The 22,083-nt window shown below is 41.0% G+C and overlaps 1 protein-coding gene across 2 annotated transcripts in view; it reads left to right on the top strand.

The window, feature by feature from the left end:
* Positions 1-22,083, top strand: part of shq1 (SHQ1, H/ACA ribonucleoprotein assembly factor) — a 136,266-nt gene that overhangs the window by 76,651 nt on the left and 37,532 nt on the right. For both annotated transcript variants that reach the window (XM_043708353.1, XM_043708354.1), the window contains exon 11: positions 14,577-14,697. In XM_043708353.1, the coding sequence (XP_043564288.1) occupies positions 14,577-14,697 (121 nt within the window). The remainder of the gene's footprint in view (positions 1-14,576; positions 14,698-22,083) is intronic.

Raw genomic sequence — 22,083 nt, 5'->3', positions numbered from 1 at the left:
TAACAGTCAAAGTCACTTAATGATTTAATTCAATTTAACCAAGCCCACCTTCTCCTCCCCACATCCCTTCATTTCCCCGAGAGATCACTTCAATCAAGACTGTGGTGAAATGGTAATAGCAATCCAGAATCCATTGTTCTGGATTGAAATTTGAATTTGTTTAAAACAAAGAGCTGGTCTAATGGCAACCTTGTCAATTGTCATAAGAACCCAGCTAGTTCATTAATATCCTTTTTGGGAAAGGGAAAGTCCTGTCCTTGGCCTACTCTGGCCTACCTGCTACTCCGGATGCTCCTAACTATCCTCTGGGCAATAAATGTTAGACGAGATAGTCATGGCCACATCTCGTGAAGGAATAAAAAAAAACTGGGTGTAATTACTGTTCCAATGTAGACAATCTCTTTTCGTGCCAAGAATTCTGAATGATCCAACTTTATTTTATATATATATATAATAACATAGCAAAATGGGAATTTGATGCTGCAAAAAGTTAGAGAACTTCGATGAAGTGACTTTGACTGTAAGTGGTGGACTGTAGTTCTGGGCCTCCTCCGTCATCAGTCCCTTATGACCTGACGCCTGGAGGAATAAAGCCTCATCTTCTGCTTCGGGACCCTCCAACCGCATGGCATCAATGTAGATTCCCGATGTTCCCAGCCTCATTCCTGCTCCTCAGATGCTACCTCACTGGCTGTGCTTTTCCAGCACCACAGTTTTGTCTCTAATCTCCGGCATCTGCAGTACTCCCTTTCATCCATTGTACTATACTGCCTCTTAATTTGTAGCTTGTTTTACAGTCTGGACACGAGTCCATGTTTATTTCCCTGTCACACTTGAACACAAATCTAGCAAAACCAAACTTCAAAGGGATTATCTTACATGTGTCATGCTAATTTGATTCTGCAGCCAGAAGTAAGGTGACTGTTTCCAGCCTGTTTGTCAGCAAGAAACTAGCTTGATTCAAATTGCTGCTTGGAGCAATTTTGTTTCTCTGACTTCACACTTTTCCTCAGATGGTGTAAAAGTGTGAATTACAGGCAAAATGATCAATGTTGTATTCTGGTTATGAATGCATAGTAGGTAAGGAAACATTTAGACTAAATAACAGGCTCGAGGTTTTGGTCTCTACATTTAAGATCGAGCATATTTAATACTTACATTTATATTTGCTTCGCAAGTTATGTGATTGAAACCAGGACTCTATGTAGTTAATCACACTTTCAGCAGAGGGCAAACAGAAGCTAAATGAAGTAAGAAGGGTAAGCTGTTGCACATTGCAGTAAGAAATAGAGTTTTATTGGATGGTCAGTATCTTCCTATCCTGTCTTTAAGGAAAGTAATCTTTACACTGATAGAAGCCATGAAGCAAAAGTATTGCATTTCCAACCATTATTTTGATATATGGTGAAAGAACTGACCAGTGACTCATAATCTGATCTCATTTCTCATTCTACAGTTCCTGTTTAAATTCATGGCACTGTTTGCAGTTTTACAGGCTAAATACCTTGCACTTTATTTTCTATTTGAATTGTCTAACTCCCAGAGTAGCATGTGTATAGATAGATAGATAGATAGATTTTTTTCAAACCTTGTTCACTCAGGTGATCCTGAACAAACTCTGAGGTCATCAGGTCTGTGAATCAGATGTGAGTAAAAATCCCCAATATCTAAAATGCTGGACAAAACCCTGGACTTTTTCAAAACTTGTAAAAACTAAATGAAAGCTTCAATGAGTTCTGTGGAGAATACACAACAGACCGTGCAGAATTGAAATGGCTGCCTGGAGTTACATCTACACTCTAAGAGGACAATCAAATAAAATTAGCTTTAACTTTTACAGTTTGGGCTACCCAGTGCACACAATATGGGACCAAAAAAACTGCAGATGCTGGAATCCAAGGTAAACAAGCAGGAGGCTGGAAGAACACAGCAAGCCAGGCAGCATCAGGAGGTGAAGAAGTCAACTTTTTGATCCTTCAAGAAGGGTTAATACCCAAAACGTTGACTTCTCCACTACCTGATGCTGCCTAGCTTGCTGTGTTCTTCCAAACAGTATAGGGGCTGTAGACATACTGGACATTCAACCTCAATCAAAATCCAACCACATATACTCTAATCATCGGAAAGCCAATTAACTTCAGAAGAGACCATCAGGTATAACTACAAACCGGGCGCACTTTAAAACTGTGGTTTCCTCCGCGGCGAGCTGAAATTCCCGAGATCCCAAAGTTCCGACCTAGTGAGCCGTGTTGGGAAGGCAGCTGTTGACAGTGCATGGGACTCCAAAGGTAGGAAACCTGATTAAAGATTCTGTAATTAAAGCTAGCGAACAATGTATTGCATAGCATTACTGAGCTCTGTATAGTTAGGTGTCAATTTCCCTGTTTATTGCATTTGCCTATATTTCTTATGTCATACTTAGCTTTTTGTATTGTGAATTAGTGCAAAGATTCTTTTGCTCTGAAACACCTGTCTACTGCCTTCTTCATTTTACATTCCCTAAATATGGCCAGTGTCTAGAACCAGGGATCTGGGGGTGATTCGAACCACTTATAAACCAGAACCCTACATGTATCCAGTAAAACACCCTTTAGCGAGTGTCCAGAGTTAATATTTTAATGGGGCTATTGTCAAAGTTTCTGCATTTCCATTGCAAAGAAAAGTTTGTAATCCAGATTTCCAGCAACCTTTTACTGCGTCTTGGTGCCTTTGTGAATCAATTTGAGTGAATACAACTCCATTGATTTTTGTATTATTACTGCATATTATCAATAACTGAAGTACTTGCAGAATTCTGGTCATTGAGATGTTCAGCTCTGATGGAGAACGAGAATGATGCTATGGGAATTGGAAAATTATGACACCAGCTGACTAATTTTGGGCATGTTTCATCAAGTAAGAATGAAGCTGAAGGTAATTGGTGTTTAAAGATGTTTATGGTAATAACAATCAAAATGAATTAGTCTCCATTCTTGATCATGTTTCATTTGTCATCTTCATAGTCCACAGCACCAGCAGTATTGTGGGGATGGATGGAAATCTGCAGTTGGCTGTAGGGATCAGAATTGTGACTTTGATCCCAGCTACAGTTAAAGAAAGGAGATGATTAAGCTGGAGAGAGTCCAGAAGGCATTTACCAATATGTTGCCACATATGACATTCCTGATAAAAGGCTTATGCCCGAAATGTCGACTCTCCTGCTCCTCGAATGCTGCCTGATCTGCTGTGCTTTTCTAGCACCACACATTGACTCTGATCTCCAGCATCTGCAGTCCTCACTTTCTCCCTGTTGCCGAGTATGGAATATTTGAGTTCTAAAGGAAGACTGGATAGCCTGGGACTTTTTTCACTGAGGTGACCTTCCACTAGTTTGTAAAATAATGAGGGGGTATGGAAAGGGTTAATGGTAGTTGTCTGTTCCCTAGGATGGCGGATTTCAAGGCTAGGGGGCACATTCTTAAGGTGAGAGGAGAGAGATTTACAAAAGACACAAGGGGCAATTTCTTTTTTAAACACAGGATGGTTCGCATGTGGGATGAACTTCCTGAGGCAGTGGGGGATATGGGTACAATTACATCGTTTAAAAGACATTTGGATAAGTATATGCATAGGAAAGGTTTGGCGGGATCAGGGCCAGGAGCAGGCAGGTGGAACGAGTTTAGTTTGGGATTATTTTTTGCAAGGACAGTTTGGACCAAAGAGGTCTGATTCTGTGCGCTGTGACTCATGACACTGAGATGGATTGGATGAGTAGTGAACCCACCGACCCTGTGTGCGGCAGAACCTACTAGTAAAAGCTGTTGATGCTGTAGTTCTCCTAGTGCCATCATCAGTGAAGAGGGAAATGCTATAATTGCACTTCCTCGATTGATTGATGTGTTCACATGCTCAAAAAATGTACAATCAAATTTCCCACATGAGCATTTATTGACATTTCATGATGACTCCAAGTTGCAGAATTATTAGCAGCAAGAGCTTTTCTTTTCAAACTTTTCAATGACACTCTCCTTCCTACCGTTTATTAAAAATTCAGGTCTGCCTAGAATATTACATTTTCAAACCATGACAAAAGCTTCCTGTTGAAGCTCGCGTACTCATTTATTTCGACCAGGAAGCCTGGTGACAGCCAGTGATGGAAAGGAATGCACTTGTTGTGATACATAAAATAATCTATTAATGATCTCAACGCATCCGTTTTAAGCATTATATAAAAATGCAAACACTAATTAATCTCTAGCATTATTTGATCGAATCAAGGGAAGTAGAATCTGTTTCTTAAGCTGTTGTTGATTAAAGCAGATAACCAGCTGAATATATACAGGTATGATATCTGAAATGCAGCAGCTCAGGGACTGAGACTATGATGGAATTAGGAGGGTTTTTCTGGAATTTGAATTACCTTAATGAATTGAAGCTGCTGGTCGCTTAAGGGACAAATACAGTCTTTCTTGGCTAATTAACAGGGCTGTTGGTGTAACCTGTGGTTATTAGATTTAACCAGCTCTATCGCCAGGAAATTTCTACCCCACTGTAATGAAGAGTGATGTTCTGCTATCTTGCTAGGTTTAAACATTCGTACTGCTCTGTGGCATGTCTTTCAGCGATCTCTTCTCAATGTTTAGCAGGAGCCTGACCTGTTTATTTCAAGAAAAGGGCAGTGCTAACCTTTTATAAGCAGGTGCATCAGTGTAGTTATTAAAAGAAAGGTACTAAATATAATGGGCAGCTGAATTTAGGGGTCCTGCCCTCCTGCCCCCCTGCCCCCCCCTCGTAACAGCTGAATGTTATCCTGAAGGCAAAAGATGGCGAATATTTTGTGCCACTGTTACCTCTTCCTTTCTCCCCTTCTCCCTTTTTTTTTCTGTCTCCTTTCTAAAGCAAGATAGCAAACTGGAGTCTTGTGAAGTGTTTTATTCCTGAGACCACTAAAACTGAATATTATTAATAACTTGTGGCGCATGTGCAATGCACTTTGAAGGAAGCACACTCTCTGCCAAGTTGAATTATCTTTGAAGGGAAGTGGGGGTGGGTTAGTGAAGAAGTAGTCACTTAAGTTACAACTTTGATCTCTGTTTGACCTGCATTTATATTTTGTGGCTGTTTAGATAAATTTTGGCTTCCAGCTCTGTTGCTTGTACAGTGTAAAGTCAGAACTTGTGGTATTGTTTATCCTCCAAGTTCTTTCTCTCGGGCAGTTAATTGAGTACTCCTAGCTGTTAGTTTGATGTAAACATTTTATAGGTTCATGTTTCATTTGTGAGACCTTTTGAATATATTCTACCTTTAAGTTTCTACAAATGATGGTGTGAGCTTAATTTTTGCCAACTTTCTCTTCACCTGAATTCCTGTGCAAGAACGTAGAATTACAGGTGTTGATATCTTTAGCTGCTTTTATTAACTCTTAACTAGAAAAATAGTTGTTCAGTCTGTACAGATTTATCAGTATATGTTCTTCCTGTTCAATCAAAAACAAATCTAGACAGGTACAGCAAATAATCAGAAGGCATCTAATATAAAAGTGGGGGTGGTCTTGCTGCAACTCTATTGGGCATTGATGAGACTGCATCTGGACAATAAAGGTTTGGTCATTACTTGAGGAGAGATGTACTTGCTTTGGAAGTACTTCCGAGAACGTTCCTGAGGCAGATTCCTTATAAGAAAGAGTTGCCCTGTGAGGGAACGTTGAACAAGTTTGCTCTGTACTCACTGGTGAGTGTAAGAATGAGAGCTGATCTTATTGTCAGCTTGAGTTAACAAGATCATGCTTTGCTGCTCTCACAAACAAATAAATTTCCTTAAAAGTTTATATAGGAGAGGGGATTTGTATTGCTGTAATTAAAATCAGCTAGTTCACCAGAGCATTCTGGGCTACATTTGCATTTAACTGTACCCCACTGCTGCATTTATCATCAGAACTACTTGAGGATTGAAGCAATAAATTCATCTTAATGAAAATAATGGAGTCTTTGTTTTGCCTTTCCCCAGTCTTGGCTTTCTTTCGGCCAGTTCATGAGCTGTAAGTCATGGCATCTGAGTGGCAGAAACTGGGTTCTTCCAGAGAGCTATTCTTTCAATTTGTAGAAACTTAAAGGTAGAATATATTCAAAAGGTCTCACAAATGAAACATGCCAAAACTGAGACTTGACCTCTGGAGGATACTTGAGTGTATACCAATGTACATAGATTTTCTGTCGTTTAGTGTGAATATATTGCTTTAATACCAGCTTCTGCATTTTCTATAGCAGACTCAAAGTTAACTCTTCCTTTCTCCACAGATGCAGCTGAGTTGTCTGTCTCTATTTCAGATTTCCTGCACCAGCAAATATTTTGTTTTTAATCTATGATTTTGAGGTTGGCATAAGTTTTTTTTTGAATGAAATAATTTCAGAGTGAAATCTTGACATATGCATCTAATAGAGAAAATAATTGATTGCTTTCTTCCCAAAGTGAATGACCAGGAATTGGCAAAAACCCAAATGTTCCCTTTGGCCCCAATCACCGACTTCGTGAAAATTTGCTATTAACTGGTTTTAATGCTTGTGTCAAAATGAATTTTTGGTTAATCCCCTGTGATTTTAGACAAAACAGTCTGCATCTTGCTGATGTAGGCCTTTTCACATGACATTCTGGTGGAAATTTCCTCTGCCCTTTTTGATTTGAATAAAATTTGTGCTGCAATTTGCTGATAGAGCAATTTAATGACAGTGAAGGAAAGAGGGTGTCTGGGACCTTAGTGAACCAGGCATCAACAGAGTGCCTTCATAGAACCAATGAGATTTAAGGATTGTAAAAGAGGAATGACCATGAAATAGAGTAGACTTGAATCAAAATAAGCAGCGGAAGAGAAGTAGACAAGTGAAGAAAACATTGCTTGAGAGAGATAAGGGAATATTTTTTAAAAATTAAAAATCAAACTTGAGCCACAAGAAGGGGTTGAAACTTTATTGCTGGAACAGCACAGCAGGTCAGGCAGCATCCAGGGAACAGGAGATTCGACGTTTCGGGCACAGGCCCTTCTTCAGGAATGTTGAAGGAATCCCTGAAGAAGGGCCTGTGCCCGAAACGTCGAATCTCCTGTTCCCTGGATGCTGCCTGACCTGCTGTGCTGTTCCAGCAATAAAGTTTCAACTTTGATCTCCAGCATCTGCAGACCTCACTTTCTCCCACAAGAAGGGGACACAGCAGTTCAGATTGCCTTCTTGTGTGGCAAGCGAGATGAATTGACATTTCAGTAACAATTATCAGATGGATAAAAGGTTATGTTCGGTATTAATTATAAGCTGCAACATTCTGTGGTAGATTTAATCAGCGATTCATGTAAAACTTCAGTCAGGCTTTAAAAATAACAAGGCATTTAAGGACGTGAAGCTGTTTGTGAGAGACAACTACTAGAGAATCCGAGGAAATAAACCCAGCATTTTGCAGCTTGTGATGTATCTCTGCATGCCTTGAGCTTTTGGAATGTTAATTGTATGTGTAATTGCATTGAGGTGCTGGACGTTCTGTTATACCCCATTAAACAAAAGCTAGAGGGTTCTTGTAGCACTGTGGTTGAGTCCCTATTTCTGAGCCAGATAGACCCTGGTTCAAGTCCCAACCGCTCCAGAGGTATGTCATTGCATCTCTGAACAGGTTGATGAGAAATATCTAAACCAAAACTGAAACTAACTAACATTGGGTTCCCAGGATGACCAATTCCACCTCAGAAAAGTCCCAGATGGCCTCCTCCTTTCATGATCGCAACTTCCCTTCCCCCATGGTTGATGATGCTCTCCAGCGCATCTCCTCCATTTCCTACCCCACCACCCTTGAACCCCACCCCTCCCAACGCAACAAGGACAGAACCACCCTGGTCTTCTCACCTTCCACCTCACCAACCTCCGCATACATCACATCATCCTCTGACATTTCCACCACCTCCAAAATGGACCCCACCACCAGAGATATATATCCCTCCCCACCCCTATCAGTGTTCCAGAAAATCCATTCCCTCCGCGACTCCTTCATCAGGTCCACGTCCCCCAACAGCTCTCACCCCACTCCTGCCACCATAGGAAGTGCAAAACCAGTGCCCACAACACTCCCCTCACCTCGGTCCAGGGGATCCTTCCACATCTGTCATAAATTTACCTGCACCTCTACCAATGTCATCTGCTGCATCCGTTGCACCCGATGTGGTGTCCTATACATCGGGGAGACAGGATGCCTCCTTGCAGATCATTTCAGAGAACATCTCTGGAACACTCGCACCCACCAACCCCACTGCCCTGTGGCTGAATACTTCAACTCCCCCTCTCACTCCCATCAAGGACATACAGGTCCTGGGCCTCGTCCACTACCAAACCATTACCACCTGATGCCTGGAGGAAGAACACCTCATATTCCGCCTTGGGACCCTGCAACCTCATGGGATAAACGCGGATTTCAACAGCTTCTTCATTTCCCCTCGGATGCTGCCTGACCTGCTGTGCTTTTCGAACAACACCCTCTTGACTCAGATCTCCAGCATCTGCAGTCTTCACCACCTCCTAACTTAAATTGTGGTTGATTTAGAAAGTACACATTTTCACGTGCCAGTCCTTTTGTAAAAGCTTAGAGAATGAAAGAACTTAAATCATTTTTGTGACTTGTCACGTTTGCAAGATGTACGCATTACAATGATTGACTTGTTTAAAGTGAGATCGCTTGTCCAGTTTTTTTAATGTACGATCCCACACACAGCAGATGGACCAGATATATTACTTTGCAAATGTTGAAAGTTGGAATGTGGCCAGGACTCCAGGATAAGTGCCTTATTCAAGCAGGGCCTTATAGTCTTGTATTTCCTTATGAACTAGTAACTGGATGGGTTCTCTGTTAAATGTTTCATCCACTAGTGACACTCCATTTGTGCAGCACTAATGAATCAAACTAGTTTAGGTGATTAGGTCTGGTGGAACTTGAAACAGCAAGAGACTGCCATCAGTTGAGGATAAATAATAGTAATGAAGAGATTCAGCAAAAGACCAGGGCTGGAAAATAACTGGAATGAATTTCAATGTTTAGAAACTATGGTTTGTTTCCCTTATTCCCAATTCTTAAGATGATGAAGTGTAATAACACCTGAAGGGAAAATATCCTTAATGAAAACAAAAAGTAACATGCCACGAAAGTTAATTCATAAGGAATATTGCAGAGCCATTTTACTGGTGTAGTTATGAAGTCGGAGAGTGCGAAAAGTGACCCTTACAGGTGTGACAGTCCACTGGAGACTCTTCAATACATTATTCAATTGATCTTTTATTGATTGGGCTACCCTGACACCATCTATATGTGTATTTCTGACTAGAGTAGTTGAGAGTGTCTTTCTTGGTACAAAGTGCCTTGACGCAAATCCTTGAACAATTTTCCCAAGTAAATGTTCTCACCGCCTTCAATCCTGGTGACAACTGTGGGGAAGCTCTGTCAATGGAATGGCAAACAAATAATGGTTTGTATATTGTTGCAACGTGTACTGTGACCATTCCTGAAATTACATGCATTGGTATTGGACGAAGTTAGAATTGAGTTATGCTGATACTAGCTGAAAAAAGAAGGTGGGTCTTTGCAGAAAGAAGTGTTTAATTACCCCAGATTGACTGTCTCTTTAGAATTCATAGCATTTCAGATACTGAGCTCTGAAGTTCAGAAGATTTAAAGACTCACTTTGAGATTTGACCAACAGGTTTTCCCAGTTTAGTTCCAGAGCACAATAGACAAACAACATTAAAAGCATGCTTTGTAATGTGGATGTTTTAGAGTTATCTCTGAAAAGTGCATAATATTTGGAGTTCTTGGCTAAATAATCCCTTAATGACACTTCATTTATGCATTAGAATCATAGAATCCCTACAATGTGGAAATTGGCTCTTCGGCCCAACAAATCCACACCGACCCTCCGAAGAGTAACCTACCGAGGTCTGTTCCCCCAACCCATTATCCTGTATTTTCCCCTGATTAATGCACCTAATCTGCACATCCCTGAACACTATGGGCAATGCATGTAGGTGTGCTCGCTGAGCTGGAAGGTTCATTTCCAGATGTTTCGTCACCAACTAGGTAACATTTCAGTGGGCCTCCAGGTAAAGCACTGTTGATCATTCCTGCTTTCTGTTTATATGTTTGGGTTTCTTTGGGTTGGTGATGTCATTTCCTGTTCTTTTTCTCAGGGGGTGGTAAATAGGGTCTAGCTCGATGTGTTTGTTGATAGAGTTCCGGTTGGAGTTAGGAATTCTCGTGCGTGTCTCTCTTTGGCTTGTCCTAGGATGGATGTGTTGTCCCAGTCGAAGTGGTGTCCCTCCTCATCTATATGTAAGGACACTAGTGAGAGAGGGTCCCCTCGTTTTGTGGTTAGTTGATGTTCATAAAGAAACAAACAAAGAACATTTGCAGCCTAGGAACAGGCCCTTCGGCCCTCCAAGCCTTATCCGATCCAAATATACTGCCTAAATCTGTCGGTCAATTCCTAAGCATCTGTATACCTCTGCTCCCCACCTACTCGTGCATTTTTCCAGATGCATTTTAAATGAATCTACTGTGCCTGCCTCTACCACCTCTGCTGGCAACGCATTCCAAATGCCCACCACCCTCTGTGTGAAGTACTTACCGCGTATTTCCCTCTTAAACTTTCCATCTCTCACCTTGAAAGCGTGACCCCTCGTTATTGAATCCTTCACCCTGGGAAAAAGCTTGTCTCTATCCATCCTTCATGATTTTGTAAACCTCAATCAGGTCCCCCCTCAATCTCCTTTTTTCTAATGAAAATAAACCTAACCTACTCAACCTTTCTTCATAGTAAGCACCTTCCATACCAGGCAACATCCTCGTAAGCCTTCTCTGCACCGTCTCCAAAATGTCCACATCCTTTTGGTAATATGGCGACCAGAACTGTACACTGTATTCTAAATGTGGCCAAACCATGTATCCTGGTGGCTAGTTTTCTGCATGTTTGTCCAAGGTAATGCTTGTTACAGTCCTTGCACTATGGGCAATTTAGCATTGCCAATTCACCAACCTGCACATCTTTGGGTTGTGAGAGGAAACCCATACAGACACTGGGAGAATGTGCAAACTCCACACACACAGTTGCCCGAGGCTGGAATCGAACCAGAGTCCCTGGCACTATGAGGCAGCAATGCTATCCACTGAGCGGTCATGCTGACTAATAGATAATTTAGTTTTGTTTTAGTTTGAACTGTCACAGTTTGTCAGCATTTTCTTAGTGTACTTAATCTTGCTTCCTGATGCAGCAACTTGTAGTCAGTATTCCCTCTCAGCTATTCAGCATTAACCTTCAGTTATGAACATTGAACTGTGAATCTTTTTCTGTGAGGAAATTAGGGGAAGCTGTTTGTAGTCCACATTTCTTTGAAGAACACATTTTAAGTTTGTTGATGTAACATGTTAACTTCAGTCTTGTCATGACAATGGTAAAATATTAATGTTCAACTTCCATCATCTAACTATTATCTGAGATCTTCCATGGGCTGAAATGGTTTCAAATGAAGGAGGAAACTGTGTCATAAGATGGCATGAGTGGCCACCCGAGGAGCTTCGGCCAAGCTCATGCAACAAATATGATATGGAAAAAGACAGAATAAGCTGAAATTAATGTTGCTTCAGAAAGTACTGAAATTCTGATGTGAAGATACACTCTCTTTTTTTCTTATTTTAACCTTTCTGGAAGTTTCTCATGTTTAGATGAGAGACGCCTGGAGATTATCCAGCTTGAAAAATACTTGGCTGACTTATTGTTTGTTGTTTTCATTTCTTCTTGTTTTAATTTGGATGATTTGTGGACTTGGAAGCAGTTTGTGATAACAGAACAGACCAAGCAAGCGTTTGTTTGTGAGGCCAGACCTGGAAGTCAGTGGCAGTCTGAGTTTGAATAAAACGGTCCCTACAGACACAGCGATCCTGGGCTGAGCATAGTGTTTAAACAGATAACACAAGTTGACTATTAATGATGTCAGTACCTGGGAATTGGTTCTGTCAAGTCTGGAAGGAACCAAATATTCAAGCAGATGACAAATGTTAAATGGTAATTGTGGTCTTGATAAATGGTCAGTTTATCGGTGTAGGATCAGAGTTTAAGTTGTTTTCTTCTAAACTATGTTGTTTGGGTAGATGAGTTTTGGTGGCTCATGACGCAGCAAGAACATTTGAAATATGATATTAAAAGTCTAATGATGAACGAGAATCTATTGCTGATTGTAGAAAAAAACAATCTGGTTCACTGATGTCCTTAAGGGAAGAAAACGGTCATCCTTACTTGGTGTGGCCTACATGTGACTACAGTCCCACAGCAATGCAGTTGACTCTTAACTGCCTTCTGGGCAATTAGGGATGGGCAATAAATGCTGCCTAGCCAGTGGCATATTCATCCTGTGAATAAATAAAGAAAAAAAAAGTCTCCTTGTCTAATCTCCCTCACCAGCTTCTGGAACCCAAGAAAATTGAAAACTGAGTCAGAAGTATTACGAAGTTGATTCTGTGAACTCAGGTGACCCTGATCTGTGATTTCAGAAATACTAACAAGCAGTCTACATGACTGTCTCTGAAACAGTGAAAATGGAAGCCATTGAAGTAATCTGGCCAGTTTTGTTGTGTTATTAATCTCTTAACTGCGGTTATTTGTTTGTCTTTTGTGTGAATGGGAGCTGAAAGCAATTATCTTGGGTTTAAAGCATAGACATTGATCAGATTACCATGTTTAATTTTATTCTCTGCTAAAGTTATTGTATATTTAATAAATGATTAAGTCTTTTGAGAAACACAGCTTGTGTCTGGCATTAATCATTCACAAAGTCTGGGGTAGATTATTCAAAAGTCTGGCTGAGAACCACTGGAGTAACTGTTGGGAGTCTCCGAAGATTTGTGTTGCAAATACAGAGGAAGAAAAGCCAATTTGATTTGGCTACCTGTCTGTGTCCTCATGCTTGGAAATAGGTGAGTGACTTGTACTTCAAGAAAACGACTATTGGGCAGAGCAAAGAAGGGAAAGAGATGCAAAACAGAAACTAGAAGCTTTCTTCTCTCTCCAGTTTCTCCTCCAACCTCCGCACCAGTGATGAAATAAGTTAAAGAAGCAACCATTCATTTAGAACTCAAATATTCTACAAATGTCACTCTGTCGAGTATTCAGATATCAACTAAGTAACCATTGTGTCTATAGCCAATAACAACTCTAAAAACTTCATATACTGCATATTCTTCATCTTCCAGTTGTACTAGACATTCCTCCCTTTTTAAACCTTGAACTGTGTTTGTGTGTATTTTTATTATGCTTGCCTGGGTTAATGAGTTAATTGAACTTACTCCTCCTTTCACTCTGGGAAACCTTGATTCTTAATTTTGATTGGTACTGTGTTTTAATTGAAGTGTGTGTGGTATGACCGCTTGCTTAAAAAGTATAAAAAAATGTTTATTGTGACTGACCAAAGGAGTTTAAAAAAAGGACAGCTGGTTTACTCCTCACCTGGTCATAACGTTAGTCATGAAATGCAAAGCTTGATCTCCCACCTAATTACAGTAAATTCCTGAGTACCATATCTGAACTGCAGTGAGGTTGGCTTTCATTTCAACTTAATTTTCACTGTATTGAGCCCTGTTTCTTAATCAACCTGTTCAGAAAAATTATTAAGCACCCCCCTGAAACAGGTGGGACCTGAACACAGGCCTCCTGGCTCAAAGGTAGGGATACTACTGCTGCACAGAAGAGCCCTTTCATGCTGTGTGAATAACCTGAATACTGCCTGGTTGAGTACAGATTAGCCAGAGTACAAAGCTTCTGTGCTGAATCACTGGTAAAAGCAAGTATTAAATATTTCTAGATAATTAAATGAGATCATAATTGTATTTGAGGCAAGCTAGAGTCCCTGTGTTGATTTGCACTTCAGTTATACGTGACAACTGTTTGCAGAAAGTGCATTTTGGAGTCGTCTGAGATGGTATGGCTAGAACTGCAGAATGATTAACTGGGAGAAAGTACCACAGCAATTCTGTTTCTGATCTGATCCACGTAAAATTTGGGGAGTAAGGAACACCATGAAAGACTAGTTAAAAAAAAAACCTCTCTGGACATGTGTAGAAATATGCTTATTAAATGCCAGCACCATGAGACATTAATCTCTTCATGACTAAACACTCAATTATAGTAACTGGAGCCATTAAGAAATTAGGATGAGAAAAGTGTCTGATATCTTCTGAATTATTCTACATTATTTTAGAAATGCATGATTAAATAACTGAAGGTATCAACAAAGCAAGAAACAGAGGCTACAGAAAACTGGTTCTCTTATGAAGCAAGTTGTCACATCATAGTTTTTAATTAGCTTGTATGGTTGTCTTTTAAGCGACTGGGAGATAACCTATTTATTATAGCATTTGAAGCTGCTTTTTTCCTTAGATTTTAGGATTTAGTTATGGAAAAAAATTTGCTTTTATGATGTCTTTGCTTAAGTAATTAGTTCCATCTTGAACTTTATTCATAATCTTTGTGAACATAGCATTGTTTATTTAACATTTAATTAAATATTTATTTTCTTCCTTTACATCAGGTAAGTCTGCTGTTCTGAAGTCCCTGCTGGGCATCCATAAGATCTTCAGAGAGAGTGACCCTGCATATCTTTTGAATGACCTCTACATCACAGACTACTGCATTTGGATCCAGAAAGTGAAGTAAGTCTCCTAGCAATACAATTGGGTAATCTCAGCAAACTACAAGGACACTTTCACAGCCTGTAAACTGGCAGTACTTGTGTGACCTACCGTGCATAAATTCTTTCAGATATTTGCATAGCTCTATAGGGTTGCTAGGTGACACTCTGTACCTTATTGAATATGTATAAGGAAAAGTTAAGTGGCTGCCAAAATATGCCATTTGAAATTTATTGTTGTACTCTTCCACATATCATTCTTTCTACAAGCTGCTACTTTTTTTCATTTGTGTATTGCGGGTTGTATTTCAAGTCGTCATCTTTTCTCTGACAATTTCTGAAGTCTTGTAAACCCTTCAAAGATTTTGATGCGATTTCTTTGCTGCGTGATATTTTCAGACAAAATATGCATTAGGAAAATGTCACTTTGAGCTTCAAAGAGCTGTCCACCATTTGACAATATGAATGTTCTTCATAAAGTTGAAAAATGTGGCAGGTAACCAAATCTGAAGTCAAAGGTTTCAAACTTGCTGTCAGGTTATTAGACAATAGAGGCACGCACAAAGTGACAGCTTTGGAAGACTGCTCACAAAAGCCTTGCAGACAGACTTCTGTTTTAAGTCACAGACCTTGAAATACGCATGAATATTTGTTGGAGAGGGTGGGAAACAGAAGTTTAGTAAATCTGCTGTGATCACAAGGAGTAACATCTCCAAAAATGTCACAGTATTAATGACATTTTTTTCACAGCAGAACTTAATTCCACACCACAATATAATTTATGAGCCATTTAACTTTCTGGTGTGTGCTAGCACTTTCCATCTGTTTGATAGAGCTAACTTTGTCCAGATTGACGTTGGCTTGAAAATTGATCTTCACAGCATTCAGGGCAGAGTGTATCGCTGTGCACGTGCTGAGTTTTTGAATATTCCTAAGAGGTGTATTGGTCAGTTGATAAAGTCTAGCTTCGCATAATGGGCGGCACGATGGCACAGTGGTTAGCACTGTTGCCTCACAGCGCCAGTGACCCGGGTTCAATTCCCACCTCAGGCAATTGACTGTGTGGAGTTTGCACATTCTCCCCGTGTCTACGTGGGTTTCCTCTGGGTGCTGTGGTTTCCTCCCACAGTTCAAAAATGTGAAGGTTAGGTGGATTGGCCATGCTAAGTTGCCCGTAGTGTTAGGTGAAGGGGTAAAATGTAGAGGAATGGGTTTGAGTGGGTTGAGCTTCGGCGGGTCAGTGTGGACTTGTTGGGCTCAAGGGCCTGTTTCCACACTGTAATCTAATCTAACCTAATAAGATGGCACTTCGTGCTGATCTACGTTTTAATTTCTATAGATGAGCATATAAATGGTTGCTTGGTAGTACAGAGCTCGCATACTTTTGAAGAGCAAGACATTCTGTGAAAGATTCACACCTTGCACTCATCAGAACAGAATTGCAAGAATACTCGATCCTTATGGAAGCAATAATTTGTACTGCGGGATAAGAAGGTGCTGTTTGGTTGCCATGTGGACTCTGCAATAAAATCACCAGTATTCTGAGGCTATATAATAAATTCTGCCATTTGTACAATGTTGTTCCCAGATAATTAGCATGCCAGTTTAAGTTAATATGGAAAATCTTGAGTGGTATTGATGGGCCTATGTTATGAAGTGGGTCAAGCCATCTGGGCTGATGGCTAAGCAGTGACCAGGTGGAATTTTGTTGCTTTCAAGGGATTTGGGTCAGACTCTTCCTCTCCTGGAAGATGGCGAGAGAGGAACGTAATTGGCCAGGTTGACACAACGTCTTCATTTTGTGTAGTGGGGTTTGAAACAGTTACTCATGCTTAAGGTATCCATATTATAGTATTTTTCTGCTCTTAGATAGTCTGTTAATACATTTGTTTCTTTTTTTGACGGTCTGAAAAGCACAATGTGCCATTTTCATTGTGCTGTTCAAAAGATGAGTTTTGGGTTAGTTGAGTATAAGTTAGTGTAGCAATCAGTTCGCTAATACTCCAAGAACAATGTTCTTTAGTTACCCAATATTTTACCAGGGCCTTGGATTTTTTTATGACTGGTATTCTGTGATTTTGTTTTTCCCCTTTCCTGTGGAGGTTGGACTGCAGAATTCTTTCATTTTCCACAAAACTGTAGTTCAGTTAATGTCGTTATCCCATTAGTGTGTAATCAGGACTTGTTCTGTGCCTAGAATACAGGATTGGATGATAGCAGTGGGATGAAGGCAGGTAGGCAGCTTTCATAATCAGAATGGTGGGTGTGCTGGGCCTGGGTAGCAATATGAACGATTTTAGTATGTAATGGTATTACTGAAGAGTAAATCTGGAGTTCAGCAGAATTTGGATAGTGTCTGCATTAGGAGGTCCACAGTCTGCCAATTCTAAACAGGGTGAGGGGAAGTGTGTTGCTGGTGGGAAGAGCCAGAATAACATTTAGAATGAAGTTTAAAGTAAATTTGCTCAGTGACTGTGAAATGCTTTTTGAGTGTGATCCATAGACACACCATCCATAGACCAAATTTCAAGGTCCTGATTTAGGCTTTTTCAGTGAGTTGGCTTAGCACCTTTTTTATGACTTTTCTCCAGAGTCTGTTCTGTTACTTTCAGTAAAAACCCAGATATTTTCTGTCTGAATATTGCACTTTAATACAAATATTAGAAGAACCCCCTTGCTCTTCAACTGTGGTATTTCCATTTCCCACGTGAGTGAATGTATATTCATAGGTTTCATTCTCTGGTTGATCAATTTAATATCAAGCTGTAGGGATATTTTTGCAGTTAATTGATCCGTTCAATACAAAATAACCACATGGGAGCTTTCCAACTTTGATTATGGCACTTTGTCTTGTTAACTTGGGCTGGATTGGAGCAATGCCAAAGAGACGTTGAGGAAGCAATTTAACTCAAGGTTATTAACAGACAATCTACCCCATATCAATAAATAATATTGGCTTTGGCAGTCATGAACTACCATAACAGTAGCTCAGTGGTTAACCCTGCTACCTCACAGCACCAGGAACCCAGGTTCGATTCCACTTTCAGGCGACTGTGTGGAGTTTGCACATTCTCCCCGTGTCTGCATGGGTTTCCTCCGGAGGCTCTGGTTTCCTCCCACAGTCCAAAGGATGTGTAGGTTAGGTGGATTGGCCATGCTAAATTGCCCATGGCATCTAGGGATGTGCAGGCTAGGTGAATTAGCCATCGAAAATTCAGGGTTACAGGGTCTGGCTGGGCTGCTGTTCAGAGGATCAATGTGGACTCAATATGCTGAATGGCCTGCTTCCACACTGTAGGGAGTCTGTGATTCTATGGCTAGGAAATTGAAGTTCCTGTTTAAATCTATTACTAATTTTGTACGTGGTAAAATGCAAATGTGGTCTGACTTGGGTAAACTTAGTGTACAGAGATAAAGTCATCTGTTGTATACTGAGAGCTTTGTTCGTATCATTTTGGAGGTCAGCTTAACTTTGTTTAGAGTTTACATTTATTTCAGTTTAGATTAGATTCCCTACAGTGTGGAAACAGGCCCTTCAGCCCAAACAGTCCACACCGACCCTCTAAAGAATGACCCACCCAAACCCATTTCCCCTCTGACTAATGCACCTAACACTATGGGCAATTTAGCATGGCCAATTCACCTGACTTGCACATCTTTGGACTGTGGGAGGAAACCGGAGCACCTGGAGGAAACCCACGCAGACACTGGGAGAATGTGCAAACTCCACACACAGTCGCCCGAGACCGGAATTGAACATGGGACCCTGGTGCTGTGAGGCAGCAGTGCTAACCATTGAGCCACCGTGCTGCCCTTTGACCACACAGACTGGCTGTGTACAAATTAGTTGCTGCATTTTTGCAACACGAGTGACTGTCTACACTTCCATTGGGAATAGGAGTTGGAACATCATTTTGAGGTTGTACGGGATGTTGGTGAGGCTACGTTTGGAGTACTGTGCGGTTCTGGACGCCCTGCTATAGGAAGGAAATCATTAAATTCAAAAGGGTTTAGAAAAGGTTTACTAGGTTGTAGCTCAGAATGGCTTTGAGTTATAAGGAGAGGCTGGACAGGATGGGACCTTTTTCACTGGAGTGTCAGATGCTGAGGGGTGACTTTGTTGAGGTCTATAAGATTGTGATGGGTATCGGTGAGGTGAATGGCAAAGATCTTTTCTCTAGTGTAGGGGAGTTCAAAACCAGAAGACATAGGTTTATGGTGAGAGGGGAAGGATTTAAAAGGGACCTGAGGGGCAACTTTTACATATAGGGTGGTGCATGTATAGAATGAACGGCCAGAGGAAGTGGTGGTTGCAGGTACAGTTAGAGCATTGAAAGACATTTGGACAGGTGCACGAATAGGAAAGGTTTCAAGGGATACAGGCCAAACGCAGGCAATTGGGGCTCGTATAGTTTGGGAAATCTGGTCGTCGTGGGCGAGTTGGACTGAAGGGCCTGTTTCAGTGCTGTATGAATCTACAGGTTGGGAATCCTTTATCCAAAAACCTCAGGAGCAACATTTCTTTTTTGGATGGGTCCATTGGGTCTTTTCAGGGTAGCCTAAAAGAAAACTTTTTTTTTCCCCAAAAGGCCCAATGTCGGTGTGTCTACACATGTGCTTTCAAAAAGCCTTTTGGTTTTTAGGTGTTTTGGGTTTTTGGGCATGTGAGTGAAGGATCCCCAACCTGTAGTTGATTGGCTGTAAAGCACTTGAGACCACGATCAGCTCCAGTGATCATGAATGACTCTAAATACAAAGTCTTTTTTGGATCTGTGATATGTCTGTCTCAATACTTGTCTGTTTTTTAGGAGTTTAGCTTGTGGTGTACTTAATAATTTTGCTTCTAAATTTCCAACCTCCGTGCTTAAACATTGATCAACTAAGGACACCAGTCTCTTAGGTTGTTATAGCTGTCTCTGAAGTTTATGGTTTTGTCATTAAAAACATCATAATGACCTTAATTTCACAGCAGTCCGTTTTCCGGTTAATGTGTATTTCTGTCAACCAAATGGATTTATTTTGTCATGTCACCTTAGAACCAATTGACATCTGGTTTTGTCAGATGTGTATTAGGGACAGGAATAGATATGTTTTAATTAGTTTGTTGAAAGCCAGTGTTATTTTGATAGCTCTTTGTCTTGGCAGCTGAACAATGATAAAACAGAATGTAGGGTAATTTCTCCTTGCTTCATACCTGCCCAGACAACACAACATGTTCATGTTCAGTAAGCTTTGGAACCTCGACAAGTCTGACTTCATTCTGCAGCAATCACTAATTTGGGAACACCAGTCAGTTACAAAAGTCCTTTGTTTGTTTCATCATTCTGAAACTCTTGGAATATTTCCAAAATTATCAGCATTAACCTTTGGATTTCCCAAAGCTAACGCATCACTGTTCAGTAGACCACTGAAGGAAGATATGGGACTAGTTCAGTTTAGGAAACCTGGTTGGCATAAGCTGAAGGCAAAAGTGAGGACTGCAGATGCTGGAAACCAGAGTCTAGATTAGAGTGGTGCTGGAAAAGCACAGCAGGTCAGGCAGCATCCGAGGAGCAGGGAAATCAATGTTTCAGGCAAAAGCCCTTCATCAGGAATGTTAGAAATGTTAGGCTGAAGGGTCTGTTTCCGTGTTATAAGACTCTTGATTCTTCAGATCCAGTTCTCTGACAGTAGAGAGAAGGTACAATGCCTCTGAATGGTGATGGTGTGGGTGGAGCAGTGGTGGCACTTGGAATTGATTGATAAAGTTCGGGTAAGTAATGTTCTTATTTAGTGTTCCTACGATCTTCGTAGAGACTGATAACCTTTAAGATGGATTTTTTCATCTTTTGTCATGGGATGTGAGCTTCATTGGATGAGCCAGCATTTACTCATCATGATGACTCCTGTGAAAGTGTCGGTGAGTTGCCTTCACAGTGAATTGTGCAAAGAATCACATGGCAAGATTTGACATTTTAAGTGTCGCATTACGTTTTATTCTAACAGATCAACATTGACTATGCATTACATAGGAGGCAGTTAATCCTCTCAACAACTTGAAAGCTATCCCTGAACAACTAAACAAACTGAACCTCAGCTTCCACGTTTATACAGTACTTTGCAATGCTGTGCCATTCTTGTTTTTATGTTTTCAATTCCGCCTAGTTTCTCTTTTCCCTGCTACAGTGAGTTATTTTGAAAACCACTTCACTCCATCTCCCTGGGTATAATCCAAACTTTCTTCAGATTATGATTGAAAGATTTTTCTCAGGGCTAATGGTTCATAGTTATTGTTTCATAATAGAATTATGTAAAATTAAGATGTGCCATGATCCTATCTCGTAAATTCCCCTTGGGTTTTGCATGGTCTTATTTATCTAAAAATCTGACTAGTTATTTTCAGACTGTTCAATACTGCCTGCCAGCATGATATTCCATACACATTCCAAGAAGGAAAGTGAATGTCATGTCCAACTCTTGGCATTTCTAAGCCACACTTCAGCACTGAAAGCATTCACTTGTTTCTGGGTGGCACTGAAGCTGACTCACTGCACACTGAAGTTACATGTGTAACTTCAAGCTTTGATTCATGGGTTTAACTTTGCAATCTGGCTTTTGCTTTCTGGATTTGTTCCACAAACATGTGGAAGAAACCTGAATTTTAACAGGATCCTCAGACAAGAAATGAGGGATCTGGGAAAAGGTCCTAAAACGCAAACCTGTGCCAGGTCAGTAGACCGCAAGTTCTGATCTGTCAGGGGCAAGTGTAAGGTAGATGTCAGAAAGTATTTATTGACACACCAGGTACTCAACATCCAGAAAGAGTTAGATGGGAGATGTGTGAGGCCTGGGCATTATATCAGTTCAATGGGGATTTGCGGGGATGTTGCCGGGGTTGGAGGGCTAGGGCTGTGGGTGGGTTGGGGGGCGGTGGTGGGTGGGGGGAGGCTGGCTGGGGCTGATTTGCCTGGGGTGTTGGAGACTGAGGGGTGACCTTGTAGAGATTTGCAGAGTTATGAGGGGCATGCGTGGGATAGATGGACGGGGTCTTCTCTCTGGGCTGGGGCCGTCCGAAACTGGAGGGCATGGGTTTGGGGTGAGAGGGGAGATCTGGGGGACAGCTTTTTCGCACGGAGGGTGGTGCATGTGTGGAGTGGGCTGCCGGAGGGAGGTGTTGGAGGCTGGTGCAGTTGCAACATTTAAAAGGCATTTGGATGGGTATATGCCACAAGGATCTGTTTTGGGACCACTGCTGTATGTCATTTTTATAAATGACTTAGACGCAGGCATAGGTGGATGGATTAATAAATTTGCTGACGACACTAAAGTCAGTGGAGTGTGGAAGAATGTTACAGGTTGTAGGGGTACTTGGATTAACTGCAGAATTTGGCTGAGAGATGGCAAATGGAGTTCAATGCAGCTAATGTGA

The sequence above is a fragment of the Chiloscyllium plagiosum genome, chromosome 18 (assembly GCF_004010195.1).
Source record: "Chiloscyllium plagiosum isolate BGI_BamShark_2017 chromosome 18, ASM401019v2, whole genome shotgun sequence".
In the NCBI taxonomy this organism is placed as follows: Eukaryota; Metazoa; Chordata; class Chondrichthyes; order Orectolobiformes; family Hemiscylliidae; genus Chiloscyllium; species Chiloscyllium plagiosum.
This window is presented reverse-complemented; position numbering and strand designations above follow the sequence as displayed.